This window comes from Carex rostrata, chromosome 31, assembly GCF_964058835.1.
Source record: "Carex rostrata chromosome 31, lpCarRost1.2, whole genome shotgun sequence".
Classification (NCBI taxonomy): Eukaryota; Viridiplantae; Streptophyta; class Magnoliopsida; order Poales; family Cyperaceae; genus Carex; species Carex rostrata.
The window spans coordinates 2,926,806-2,940,195 of NC_135948.1; the positions used below are offsets into that span (position 1 = coordinate 2,926,806).

The 13,390-nt window shown below is 34.1% G+C and overlaps 1 protein-coding gene across 4 annotated transcripts; it reads right to left on the bottom strand.

The window, feature by feature from the left end:
* Positions 1 to 1,045: 1,045 nt before the first annotated feature.
* CSTF77 (Tetratricopeptide repeat (TPR)-like superfamily protein) lies at positions 1,046 to 12,022 on the bottom strand. Of its 4 annotated transcripts, none has more exons than XM_078296345.1 (23): positions 11,735 to 12,022; positions 11,461 to 11,532; positions 11,214 to 11,276; positions 10,795 to 10,904; positions 10,583 to 10,683; positions 10,331 to 10,392; positions 9,874 to 10,014; positions 9,659 to 9,787; positions 9,204 to 9,250; positions 8,541 to 8,604; positions 7,916 to 8,036; positions 7,777 to 7,835; positions 7,177 to 7,245; positions 6,945 to 7,085; positions 6,785 to 6,849; positions 6,477 to 6,573; positions 6,324 to 6,383; positions 5,499 to 5,657; positions 5,351 to 5,420; positions 4,646 to 4,774; positions 4,267 to 4,398; positions 3,716 to 3,874; positions 1,046 to 1,423 (listed from the first exon to the last, which is right to left on the bottom strand). In XM_078296345.1, the coding sequence occupies exons 1-23, from the start codon at positions 11,750 to 11,752 to the stop codon at positions 1,251 to 1,253; spliced, it is 2,241 nt and encodes a 746-aa protein (XP_078152471.1). In that variant the 5' UTR covers positions 11,753 to 12,022; the 3' UTR covers positions 1,046 to 1,250. The 4 variants fall into 4 exon arrangements, with proteins under 4 accessions (XP_078152471.1, XP_078152470.1, XP_078152472.1 ...); XM_078296344.1 differs by having other exon boundaries at positions 4,267 to 4,413; XM_078296346.1 differs by having other exon boundaries at positions 4,267 to 4,413; positions 11,456 to 11,532; positions 11,735 to 11,896.
* Between the last annotated feature and the right edge of the window lie 1,368 nt (positions 12,023 to 13,390).

Below are 13,390 nucleotides of genomic sequence, written 5' to 3' on the forward strand. Positions count from 1 at the left end.
GCTGGTTGGCACTTGGCAGTGAAGAACAAAGAATAGGTAAGTCCGAGCAAACGTCGTTGTGTTTTTATTTTTCTAGTCTGCCGCTTAAGTTTTTTATGACATATTTTTCGACAACTAAATTATTTGACGATATTGATATCTTTTAATCATTATATTTCAAATATTTTTGTATCAATTGATACATACATTAATAATCATTAAATTCAAATCGTTCCATAAAAAATAAAATGCATCCAACTCTCACTATTTTTATAGGCACAATATTACATCATACTTCCTATTTACAAATTTTGCTCTCTCTAGATATGATTTTGGAAACTTTCATGTCCAGTTAAAATATACTCAACGATTCATTTCTTTTACGTGTTCAAGTTTTTCTCTCTTCTTGGACTAATTTGTCAAAACATGTTAATAAGCCGACTATTTTTTACAGTTAGGTTGATAAAATACATGTTATATATGAGTAAATATAATTATTTTATATTATAAATGTAAAGAGCATACCCCAACTTGTTTGAGACTAAAGGCTTAGGTTGTTGTTGTAGTATAAATGTATAGATTGCAAATAATTGCTTGTATTAAACTAACTTATATAATTAGTTATAATTTTAAACCAACTCAAATCATATTTAATATGTTAAAATAGCATTACTTGTCGCTTATCAAATTCTTAAAGAATTTCATATTCAAATCGTACAGTTGTAAAAACAAACCCAATAAGGCATATCTTGATCCATATGCAAATCCAATAAACTATCAAATCCATATCCATTCACTTGTCCAGACTCAAATCGGATAATCCAATTATGAATATTCATTTACAATCCTATAGTACAAGTCAAATAACGAAACAATGACAAATTGGAAAAGTCAATGTTACATCTCAGCACCTTGGCTTTAAATATTTTTAAATAATGTATAAAACCATAGTTAAGCCATGCATTACAAAAGTAAAAAAAAAAAAAAATCTGAACTAATACATTACACATATTCCAGAGATGTTTCTAAACTAAAGGACTGTTAGGCAAAAACAAAACAGGTATTAAATGCCAAAAAGAAGAATAAACACTTGAACTAACTCAGACAGTCAGACAGATGGCAAATAAGAATGTTGACAAGAGATGAATTTACAGGTACACAGAAATATTTACTGGAAGATAAATATGTGCTTCACAAAATTATGCCTATCCCTACAAAGATAGTTTGTTAAAAAAGAATAAGACAATTGGATCTTTAATCTATTGATCTATTCAGTTAGAACTGATAGATGGACCTCCTGATAATACACTTCCACCACCAGAAGCAGCAGAGCCGGTTTGTGTAGAGCTGGTGGCACCTCTCGTTTTCTGTATCTGCCTCAGTTTGAACACATCTCTCGGCAGTGGCCGGCTCTGCACTGTGCTCATGTCATCCTCATCTTGCCCTTCAGTTTAGAAGGCAAAAGAATAAATTAATTAATTAATCAATAAAAGCATTAATGTACTTTAAACAAGCATTTGTAAGAAAACCATTGTTACAGGTTTCTGACAGTAGGTAGTGAATTAAAGAGCTTATTTTCTCATTTTGGTTTCTACATTAATTCATGAACTTAAAGAATTTTCGGCTATCAATTTAGGTTTACATTGTTCCTTTGTACTGAACGGCGTTTTATTATTCCATCCTTCTCCAAATTAAAGAAGAATATTAAATTTGGTTTGCAATATAAAAAACAAATTTCAACCTCATCATATTCTTATTTTTCCGGCAAATGATTCACCTAACAATTGGTGACTGTATGTGTTGAAACCTGTGGATAATGTCAGGCCTCTATTTTGTAAGCTTTGCACTACTTTGCTTGAATTTTTTAATGCTAAATATAAGTTAAATTATTAAATTAGTTAAAACTAAAAACTACAATTATTCAAAATTAGGCTTTAAGAACTTCCTATTTTTTTCTGCATATATAATATATTATAACTATATGCTGTACATAAAAGATCGATTAAAAAATAATAAAAATCGATGCTGCATTTGTATTCAAGATTTTTCAGAAAGATGTGAACCGCACCAGATACGGTACCTGAATCCATGCAACATAAGGGTGAGTTGCAAAATTCAAGTATGAAAGGAAATTTTTTACAGCTCTAAAGATTACACGTAGTTGCCCCAAAATTTATCAATTCTATCTCCAATGAGAAAACAAACCTAGAGATGCACACATCCAGAAGACTATCAAATATAACTACTGTAACAAAAATTTAAATGTCTTGTGCTTCAATAAAAACTAGTCTTACAAAATATAAGCTAGGATATGTTATTCACCAAACTACCACAGAGTTTCGTTGCTAAACACCATCAATTTGAGAAAGGAGAACAATTAGAGATGTGATTGTAAACTTCACCAAACTAACTATGAGGAATAAGATGAGATACTCTTTATATTATCCTTTTTTCATATTACGTACCCCACAAATAAAGATCATAAACTCCACCAATATAACAAAAGGGACCTAACTGCTACATCAGGGACAAACTAAACTTCATTGACAATTTTCATCAGAGAAAATAGTGTGGAAGCTACTGGCTGACGTCAGCATTGCTAAGAGGGTTATGAGCCATATAACAGTACCTAGGAGAATTGGAAATTTTGTTATTGCTATCTAGTAAAATTATTTTCTTGCATTGTACATTTGTAATATTTTCTCTCTTTAATGCAATATATTGCTATCTAGTAAAATTATTTTCTTGCATTGTACATTTGGAGTGAGATTACAAATGCAAAGTGACAAAGGAGGATATTTCTTGGTAAGTCTCCATATCGACCACTAGCTCGATTTTTAAATTACCTTCGGAACAGACCCATTAGTGTCAATTTCAGACTGAAGAGAAGCCTTTCTAAATTATAATAAAAGAAAGTGGCAGTAATAGAGAGAGCTGCCAGTTCTATGAGTGAAACATAAAACTACCTACAAGATGTGAACCACCAGCGAAATCTAATTTTGAGGTCGGCAGAGACCAGGGAAACTAGATTGGAGAGAAAGAAAATTTTTCTCTCTCATCGTATTGTGCTTCACCAATTAGGATTAGCAAAAGACAGGAGAGAGAAAAAATTTCTATTGCTTTGCCAAAAAGGAGAAGTTAAAAACGAATCGGGTCAAAGAAACAACTTTTCTGTAAATTCAATTATATGAGTTCATACGATACTAATTGCAGGGCTTGGTCTTTCTAATTTGATGAGGGGATCCTTTCATCTATAAATTCAATTATTTGTGTTCAAAGCGCCAAGCTGATGTTTCCTATTAGCGGGTGTATTGTTACTCTATTACATTTGAAAATTAGCTTTGAGTGATCTTAAGCTCACTAAGAAAACCAATAGTGTGACCTAGCATAAGATCAAGATGCATTTTCTTTTTATATATCTAGCAAAACAATATCAAGAGACTTGTGAAATAAAACTGTAGGGAACAGCTCTCAAATTCTTGGCAAAGAGGCCAATGATGGCGGTCCTGACTTTGGTACCATTTTGGCCAGCTCTCATGGTGATACCTAGCACAATCAACACATATCAGCATGGTACAACTAATGCATACTTTTCGGCCCCTTTTTATTCGTTTTATGTAGATGGTCTAAGTTGCGTTAAACAGTAAAAGCAGGATCACCAAAAAAGGAAATTTCGGTACCAATATTGTAGGAAGATATGAAAAAAATAGAAAGAGAGGGAGGAGAGAGAGATTACTTTCCCGGTCCTTCCTCTTTCCCTGTCTATTAATGGATCCATTCTGGCTAATAGAAGCTGGATTTGCCACTTGCTGAGTACTGGTAGAAGCTGCTCTACAGGCTGGTATGGAGCTCTGTAACAAAATCGACAGTACAAGATCCACATCCGGCACAACCCCTGCTTGTTTATCAAATCTTTATAAGAATGATTCTAGTAGCAGGATAACATTAACTGAAGTAAATATTCAGGAAAGATGCAATAAATATTCAAGGAGACTAACAACTACAAGATCATTAAATTTTGCTTTAGTGTCTTCATTAGTTTTGTTTTAAGAACTCTATACATACACATTTATGTATCAATATATCTATTTATTATTTTTTTAAATACTTATCCACGGTCTTTCTTCTTTATTTTCTTTTGTTTTGCTTTCCTCTTTAGGTAGTAGTGTGCATGTGTGTGACAATTTAATTGGTATAGTGTGCTTGGTATATTATTGTATCACCTAATACACATAACAAAGGAATATAAATTATGAACTATTGAAAAAAAAATAAAGCATTAAATACCTTCCACTGGAGGCAAATTGGTGATGAAAGCTTGCAGTGAAGGAGAACATAACTTTAAAAACTCATCTGTTTCTGCTGAATTTGTGCTTCCAGGCATTACCCCCAAGTTGGAGACATTAAAGTTTGGCGCCCCTGCAAATTCAGTCCCTAAAAATAAAAAAAATATGAATAATTTAAAAGGCATAGATAAATTTCTCAAAACAAAGTTCATGAGAAGCCAGAAGAAGATAAAGAATAAACAAAAAGATTGTCCGTGCACTGACAGATACATTGAGTACCTCACCGAAACAGAATATAAGCAATGACACATCCAAATTCATTTGGCCTAAAGTTATAGGTAACAACAGACAAGGTACTTCAGTAAAATTAATTCTTTTACCTTTTGACAGTCTAGGATCATAGACTACCATCCGAGAAGTATCTGGACGAACAACTTTTGTAGATGACAAATATTGATTCGGGTTTGTTGTTGCTAGTCCAATAGAATTGCTGTCTGTTCCGAGCGAATCTGTGAATTAATATATTTTTTTTTAATAACAAAATTAAATGTTATTTCCAACAAAAGGCAACTGGGTCAAAATAGTGAAACTTGGAAGCCAAACTATAATTTCTGGATAATAACAAAAGATTGACAAGTCTGACTCATCGATGCCTGCCTCATCCCAAAATGGAACAAAGACAAAACAATGCCCACCAGAGCAGAAAATCTACCCACCAAAATCAGAAGCCACATATTTCCCTAATCAACTTAGACAGCATGTTAACTAGGAGAGGAACCCAAAAGGCAACCAAATAGAAATCAAAACTCTTGACCTGAAGCCGAACAACCTGACATCCACAAAAAGAACCAATAACAAAAGGTGAACCCAAAACCAAACCATACCCAGATCTACATTTGAACCAAGCCCAGAACAACTTGGCAGCCCTAACCTGATCCATAATTTGCCTACATAACGAATCTGCACTGTTTTTGACATTTTAGTGATAGTTAGGGGGGGGGGGGGGGGGGGGGGGTAACAGAAGAAATAAAGATTTCTGGGTATTTTATGATGACTTTCTAAAGTAGAAAAATATATATACATACCTAATGCACCACTGATATTGTTGAGACTGGGCTTCTCAGCTGCTCTCTTGTTTCCAATATTAGCAAGCCACTGACACATACAAACCAAACTAGTAAATAATTGGTACATTAACCTATGAACTTTGTTAAAGATAGGAAATATGTATACCTCTTGCCGGGACAGGTGATCCAAATCTTTGGAAGAACAAGGCCAAAGATCAAGAAAGCTGTACCGAGACACCGCATCATATAAATTATTCTCCAGAGCTGAAGAAGAACCGTCTTCAATTTTTGCTTTAGACAAGGCCTCCTTTCTTCTTTGCTCTACCTGATAAAAGGATGAAAATTACAATTCTTTGGGATTTAGGTATTTTGAAAATAACGCCTAATACTCATCAGCTTTACCAAAATAAATAAATGACTTCTGTATTTGCAAAAGAAGCAAATTTAACTGGCCTGAGCACCTAATGGGTCATTAAAAAAAATATGTTTGTTTGTTCCTTAATTTGATATCCTGACATTTTAAAACCATTTAGACTTTGTATTGGGGCTACAAAAATTGTTTAATCCTCAAAATGACTTCCGTCTTTACTTTCTGTTCGGTCTCATATCACAATAACCCAAACCCTATTCACTTATGCAATAAAAGAAATTATGAAATAACCAGGATACTGCACAGAACAAGGAAGAAAATTTTGTCCAAGAAAAAAAATCATTCTAACAAAAAGAACCTCGGTTTGAAAATAATGCTTTTTGCTAAGACAAAAATGATCAGCGCTCCTGAAAAAAGTAAAAAGTGCTCTTTTGCAAGAATAGCACACACCCCCTACACCAACAATTTTTTTTTTCCAGGGATTACACTGTACATTTGTGTTTTCACACATGTTGAACAGTGCATGCCATTGCCAGATTTAATATTTCAGCTTACCTTTACATAGGAAAACCCCTTAAACTACAGGACAATCATAGACTCAGCTTATGAGAAACATAATACCTTTAGCATGCTTGACAGATCTCCATATCTCTGTTCAAATTGAACAAACCGATTCCATACCTATGTCAAAGAAAAATGAATGAGATATCAACAATTAGTCATTGCATCTTGTGCTACATATACATTCCTTTCTTAATTTGAACGAGACCAAACCTCAACAGATTGCTCTGGAGGAAGTGAACTCAGAGCCCGCTCAAATAAAGCACGGACATTTCTATCATCATTTAATCGGCATAGAAAATCTGCATATCTAGAAAGGTTCCGAAAGAAAAAAGAATATTAAAATCCGAAGCATAAGAAAATTTGGGAATATAGAATAAAAAGGGTACTGCTCTTGATCTATCTATGGTACCAGTACAAACAATTTCAGCTGGTAATGCAGAATAGATACTAATCATATCAGCTGTACCAATACCAACATTTTAACCCAAGATTCTAAAATCTAGTAGGAAGAGCCTTACTCAAGGATATATGCAGGTTCTTTAATAAATCTTTTTAAACCAGTCTCAAAAACACTCTGAGCAACCTGCCAAAATATATATAGTTAGACACACAAAAAAGTTGCTAGTTATTTTGGTAATCAGCATCAATCAACATCTAAAAAAAATATATATTAATAACCTTGGGGTCCTTATCAATGCAAAAGGCCATCATGGCAAATGCAACAAACACGTGATAGGTGCAAGTCGGTGACTTGTGTGCTTCTACAAAATACTTGCGGGCCGACTCATTTCCTTCAGTTCTCCTTAAAAACCGCAAAAACTGCAGAGAAACAGAAATAAGACAAATGAAATGTATTGTAGTGCACTTGTACCACAGATGACTTGAATGCTGAAATAGTTCAATAATTTACCTGAATATGCACAAGTGATGTTGCATTTTTACTATCAGCGAGAAGGCTTTCATAAATCTTTTTGGCAGACTGGATAGAAATGTTTAGGATTAATAGAATCATACAAGGTAATCCTGGGCATGATTAATTAGAATAGGTCCTTGCAATAAAACCCTGCTATTTACTACTATTTGCAAAATATAACATAATTTATAGTGTAGCAAAATTTGACCAAATTTAAATTGGGCACTAGCGTGGCCCTAAAAAAAATGTATAGTTAGAACTCTGACTTTAATTAAACAATCTCAACATATTCTAACCCAACTTAAATCCCATATCAATACAGATGAATAGCAAAATCTAAACCATATATAGTTTCCTCCCTCTTACTTTCTGTCTCATTTATCAAACTCCAAAACCTATTCACATAACAAGACCAAGATGAATAAAAAATTTGAACTCATCCAGGAAAGAAAATAACATTCTAACCATAAGAACCATTGGAATATAACCTAGGGTATTTTCTTCGAATGCCAAAATTCAGGGTCTTTACTGCAAGGATAACTAGTGGATTGCTTTTGCAACCCTTAAAATAAAATAGATTCTTAAAAATTGTCTTACCGACATGGCTCCTCTTGATTCCTCCAGTTCGGCAAAGGCATATTTCAGTATATCAGAATCTAAAAAAAGATAGTTTTTATGTTATTGTAAAAAAATAGAAAGAAGTCTAAGGAAATATAAATAAGAATGATTAAATTACCAGGAAGTGCCTTTAAAGCTCGATGAAATATATTAACGGACGAATCTGATGGGCTACTTTTAGACTGCCACGTGACGTAGTCATACCATATTTCAGGATAGTGATAGAGATACAATAGAGCCTGATATAATACAAAAAAAAATAAAAAAAAATAAAAAAATAAAAAAAATTTAAAACCCAGTCAGTCAACACTCAATTCAGATAAGGTTGCATATATGGCCCTCAAAAGACCCAAAAAGAAAACAGAAATCATGCCTACCCCCCCTGACAAGGAGTATATCTTAAGAAGACAAAATATAATAGTTATTGCAGATAGCAAACATGCTCTAATTTTCCTCTTTCATTTTTCTGTCATGCAGAGATATACAGTTCAAGAAGGGTTATTTTCATATTTTAAAATAAGTGGGGAGAATGGGCGTCGACTGTATTTTTGTGTTTATGTTGTTTGCCAGATTTTCCTATAATTTGCAGGATATAAGCGATCCTTTTGATTTTACGAAAGTACTCTTAAAAAATGCCCCTTCAACTGAAAACATGAACTACTAAGCAGTAGAAAAGCTGCAGCTAAAAAATGACATGTCTCAGAAAAAAAAATAATAATAAAATAGAACAACCATGCAATGACCTGTTCATACGTGAAAGTAACACGTCTATTGGCACTAACAGCATCAATCCTTTGTGGGTTTCCTCTAGAACAAAAAAAAGATTAATTGTTAACATCAGAAAAACAGGAAAAGAGAGATATTTATATTGATCTAGGAACAGTAAGTTGACCAAGGCAAATCACTCTTTATATAACTAGTGTTCATTAAAGAAAACACCCAATAATAAACCATATTTCAACATTAAGAAAAAAGTTTCTCAACTTTCCAACTAGTGCCCAGCATTTTTTGATATATTTAACTTTACACTTAACAGTGAGATCAGACTGATACAAAAGGAATGATCTGTTAAATATTGACATTTCCCTTCTAATTCTAATGTGACACTTTTTTCATTAGTTCATTCAACTAAAATCAACTGCAAAATATAAGTGATCAGTAAAACAGAATTCAGTTAAGAGTTGATATGAAAAATGTTATGAACTTACTTCTGCTTAGTTAACCTTGTTTTATAAAGATACAGGAGTTTTTGCAAATAATCCACAAGACGTTGGCTTTTATTTTTAAATACTAGAAATCACAGCTGTTATTTGTAAAATAAGAAAATGCTAGCTGTGAATTTTAAAAAACCTACAGCACTACAGAATTAGTTGGCTACAAAGAAAGAAATGATTAATAAGTCTTACTTTTCAAAGGCCAATAGTCTTTTCCAAGCCGTGCATTGCTCCTCCTCCTGATTACATTAGAATTTTAAAATTCAGTAATTTTGTACCAGTAAGGTCAGTGGCTCAGTGCCAATATAGATGTGGAGACAACCTAGTCAATTATTAATCAGATCTGATCTTTGTTTTCCATGTTTTTCTTTACAGGTTTGTGCTCTCTACATGAGTTAATTGACCCTAATTGTATGTGAATGTGTAATACCTTGGAAGAGCCAAAAAAGTCAGTCAAGTCTGGTACCAGAAATTATAGTACAACTTGTCCACTTGGCATCTAGTCAGTCAAGGACGTAGTGGAAGAGTACAATCCATTACTGTCCACTTGGCATCTAGGTTTCTACACTTTTGTAGCTCATACTTGAGCACTTTTCTGCTGTTTTTTTTTTTAAAAACCATGCCTTAAATTACACAAAACAAGATACCTTAGCGGAACCAGTTGGGGGAACAGCAAGCATGTTCCAATCAATGTCGTCAATAAGTTTCTTGCGCTCTCTATATACTGCTTTAGCACTGTTATACTTCGGTTGATATTCTGACAAGAGCCCTTTTGCCTACAAGAATTCAAGGACAAATATACAACATCAAAAGTTTTAAAAGGTAACAAAATAGAAGAATTGGTGTGACGGTCTCAATTTACCAGAGTTCGGCTGACAGAATTCTCAAACATTTCATAGTCCCTCCAGAGCTGGTCTAGATGATGCATTGGTATCAGGATTGCTTTCTGATACACCTTGCGCATAGAAGTCATGCGTTGTGACTCTTCCTGAGGGGATGCGGCCTAAAGAGAAAAAAGTAATACTAATTACAAAAGAAGCCAGAAGAAAAAAAAAAATTCAGCAATATGCAAAAGATCACTTCATTTATTGGACAAATTCAAATTTGCATGTACTGAGTATTAAATAAATGCAGTAACAGATCTTTTGACAAAGGGCATATTATCTGCATCACTATCTCTCATTAAACACATTGTTATGATATTTCTTGACTGTAAAGACTTATTTTTATTTGTCCAATGATGAACCTTCTATTTTCAGTTTCTGATAAATTTAGGGGGTTTTGCAATAATTAAAGAAAAAGAAGGATCAGTAAGGCACCGGCTTAGACTTCAAGAATGCGATGTATTCCATCCAAACAGGACCAGAAGCGATGTCACTGCCTGAAGGGTTAATTGAAGAATTAAACAAATAAGATAAAACAAAATGAATAAGAACACAATATATGAACATTTCATTACACCATTCAATAGACAGTAAGCAGACAGAACTATCACTTCCTACTTCCTCCTCTCACTTTTAAATATCACAACTTTATTAAGAAAAACGGAGACACGGAAGGAGAGTGCATACCAACTTGATGTAGCATATAATCAAAAGCCTTTCTTGTTTCTTCAAGGCCCTCAGATCCCTTCTTTTCATTTACTTTTCTAATAAAGAGAATGTAGCTCCGCCTACAAGTAAAATGCAAAATTTGAATGAGTAAGTTTCAGGTGTCTTAATTCATTTGAATTGAAATTGAGGGGAGTGAATTCTAAACAAAGGAAACAGTAGGAATCTGTTACCAGAGATTGATATGGAGGCAATTCAACAGGCATCTGCTGAAAATTTGCTTCACCGCCTCATCGTTGTTTACTGCCATGTATGCCTCGACATACTGCTTCCAATATTTGGACTAGAAAGGAGAATTTGTTACTTGTCAGATTGCTACAAAGTTAATTTTACTCAATAAACCTGATACGCTAATTTCCACTTATAAGATTGTCACATAAGAATCAACTAGCCCCAACAGGTAGATTAAACTTAAGCCTGAACTAAGGTATAGGGGCAGAGAGAAGGGGGTTGTTCCCCTCATTAAATTAAATCACACTGCCCCTACTAGGGTAGCTTAATTCCAGTATTAGGGTTGCAAATTGTTAGCTTGACACAATTAAGGTTGACCCTAACCCTAAAATACAAGAACAAAAATAAAATATGAACTTACAGAGGTTGGGAAGGTAGCGACAAGCTTCTCATAAATTGGAACAGCCTCCAATATAGGAAGATGCTATAGAAGAATTTAAATAAAAAAAAAATCATATATCAGCAATAAATCAGAGGAAATTATACTGTTAAACAACATAAGAAGAAAAAGGAAGGAAAATTGTACTACAAGTATGCCACAAGAATATCCTTTTGAAAGAATACACATCAAAAGGTGAAAAACAAAGAACAATAACAGGTGACCTTACCTGAGCTTCAATTGCAAGCAGCTCGGCTGCTTGTACATTATAGATAGTGGTGCCAGGATCTTCGCTCCGGTTCTGTTCAAAAGCAACATACAGCACGGTTCCATCAACCGATCAATTTTAAAATCTTGAAATCATAATTTAAATTCCGAACTTCTCCGTAATCAATCAAAATCGAGTGCGCCTTCAATTTGATAGGGCTTTAAACTTCCAAAATCAAGGTTTAATTAAACCCTAAAATTCAAAAAAGAGAAGTAAACATGAAACTAACGGTTACCATAGTTTTGTCGCCCATTTTCTGTCAGAACATCAGCCTTGAATTAGGTAATTCCAAAGGGAATCGAAAGGTTTACGGTCTGAGAGTGAGTAATTTTGAGGTTTGGGTGGAAGAGTAACAACGGCAGCGGAGTGGAAAAGAAGAGAAAAATCTCAACAAATTATTTCATTAAACTTCTATGTTAATTCATACAATGATTCGCTCTTTTATAGCAAATATAATATATTTGAGCATAACAGTATAATTAGCACAGGTATCTGCTTAATTAGGCAAGTAATTTTCAGGATCTTGTTTTGGTTCTGAGAGAGAGAGTGTACCTTCTGATGCTGGCCCACTTGTCACCTTCTTCAAGTCTTTATTGTTTTGGCCCCATCCCATCCGTTAGCTCCGCTTCTTGGTTAAATCTCAACCGTTGAGGGAGAGTTTAACTTTGTCAAACTCAGATATAAGAAAGGAATTTGTATCTCTGAGTTAACTCAAATTTTGAGTTAAGATCTAAACCGACCGATTTAAACCCTCACTAATATTAAAGGCCCCATGTGTTATAGGCGTGGGCTGGATTGGTCCAAATTCTGATCACACGGCAGAAAAAATTAACTTAAACAGTGCGTTAATGCAGAGGATATGGATTCATACGGATCGGATATTATCCGACCGTATCCGAATTCGTATCCGAAAATTTGATATGGATATCCGATATCCGAATATCCGTGCGGATACGGATACGGATATGGTTTTAAATTCAATTATCCGTATCCGAATAGTAGATATAAACTATATAGTTTAACATGTATTATGAAAAAATTTATGTTATTTACTATTGTAAAAAGCGGATATCCGTATCCGTATCCGGTTAATATCCAATCCGTATCCGTATCCGTCTAATATCTGATCCGTATTCGTATCCGGAAAATAAAAACGGATACGGATATGATTTTACCACTATCCGATCCGTATCCGATCCGTTTGCACCCCTAAGAAAGAGGAGTTCTGTGTTGTTAACGGGCTTGGGCCTGTTGGGCTAAATTCTATCGTGGGAAACAAGCAATCTTTCGCAGACAAGCGGGGCCACTATTGACAGGTTTAATAATGACCATTGAGAAACACTGGAGGCGTTAATAGAGTGAGATTTAGCGAGAAATGGAGAAGAAACTATTAATTCATGAAGCATGACGAGGTATGAAAAACACAGGATATTGGAACTAGGGTTGTACAAAAAACTCGTACTTCGTGATTCGATTCGAATTTGATTCGAAAAAAGTTCGTAAAAAAATCAATTCAAAATTAATTCAAACCAAATTCAAACTAGACCTGTTTGTTTCGCGAACTATTCTAGTTCAAATCTCAAAGTAACGTGAACCGTTGATTTCCACTGGTGACCTATGTTCGTTGATGACTTAAAAGTTAAAACATAAGGCCGCCCAGCCATAAGTCATAACTTGTAAGTCGGAACCATCGCTGTTAGTTCTAAAACCTTAGATGACTTTCACCTCTCGCTTTCGGCGACTACGATCACTCTTATTTTTCGTAAAAAAAGTTCGTAAAAAATTCAAAATTGAGTTCGTAAAAAATTCAATTCAAAATTAATTCAAACCAAACTCAAACTATGGTAAGTTGGATTCGTTTGCAGCCTTAATTGGAATCCTCCTCAAAAGT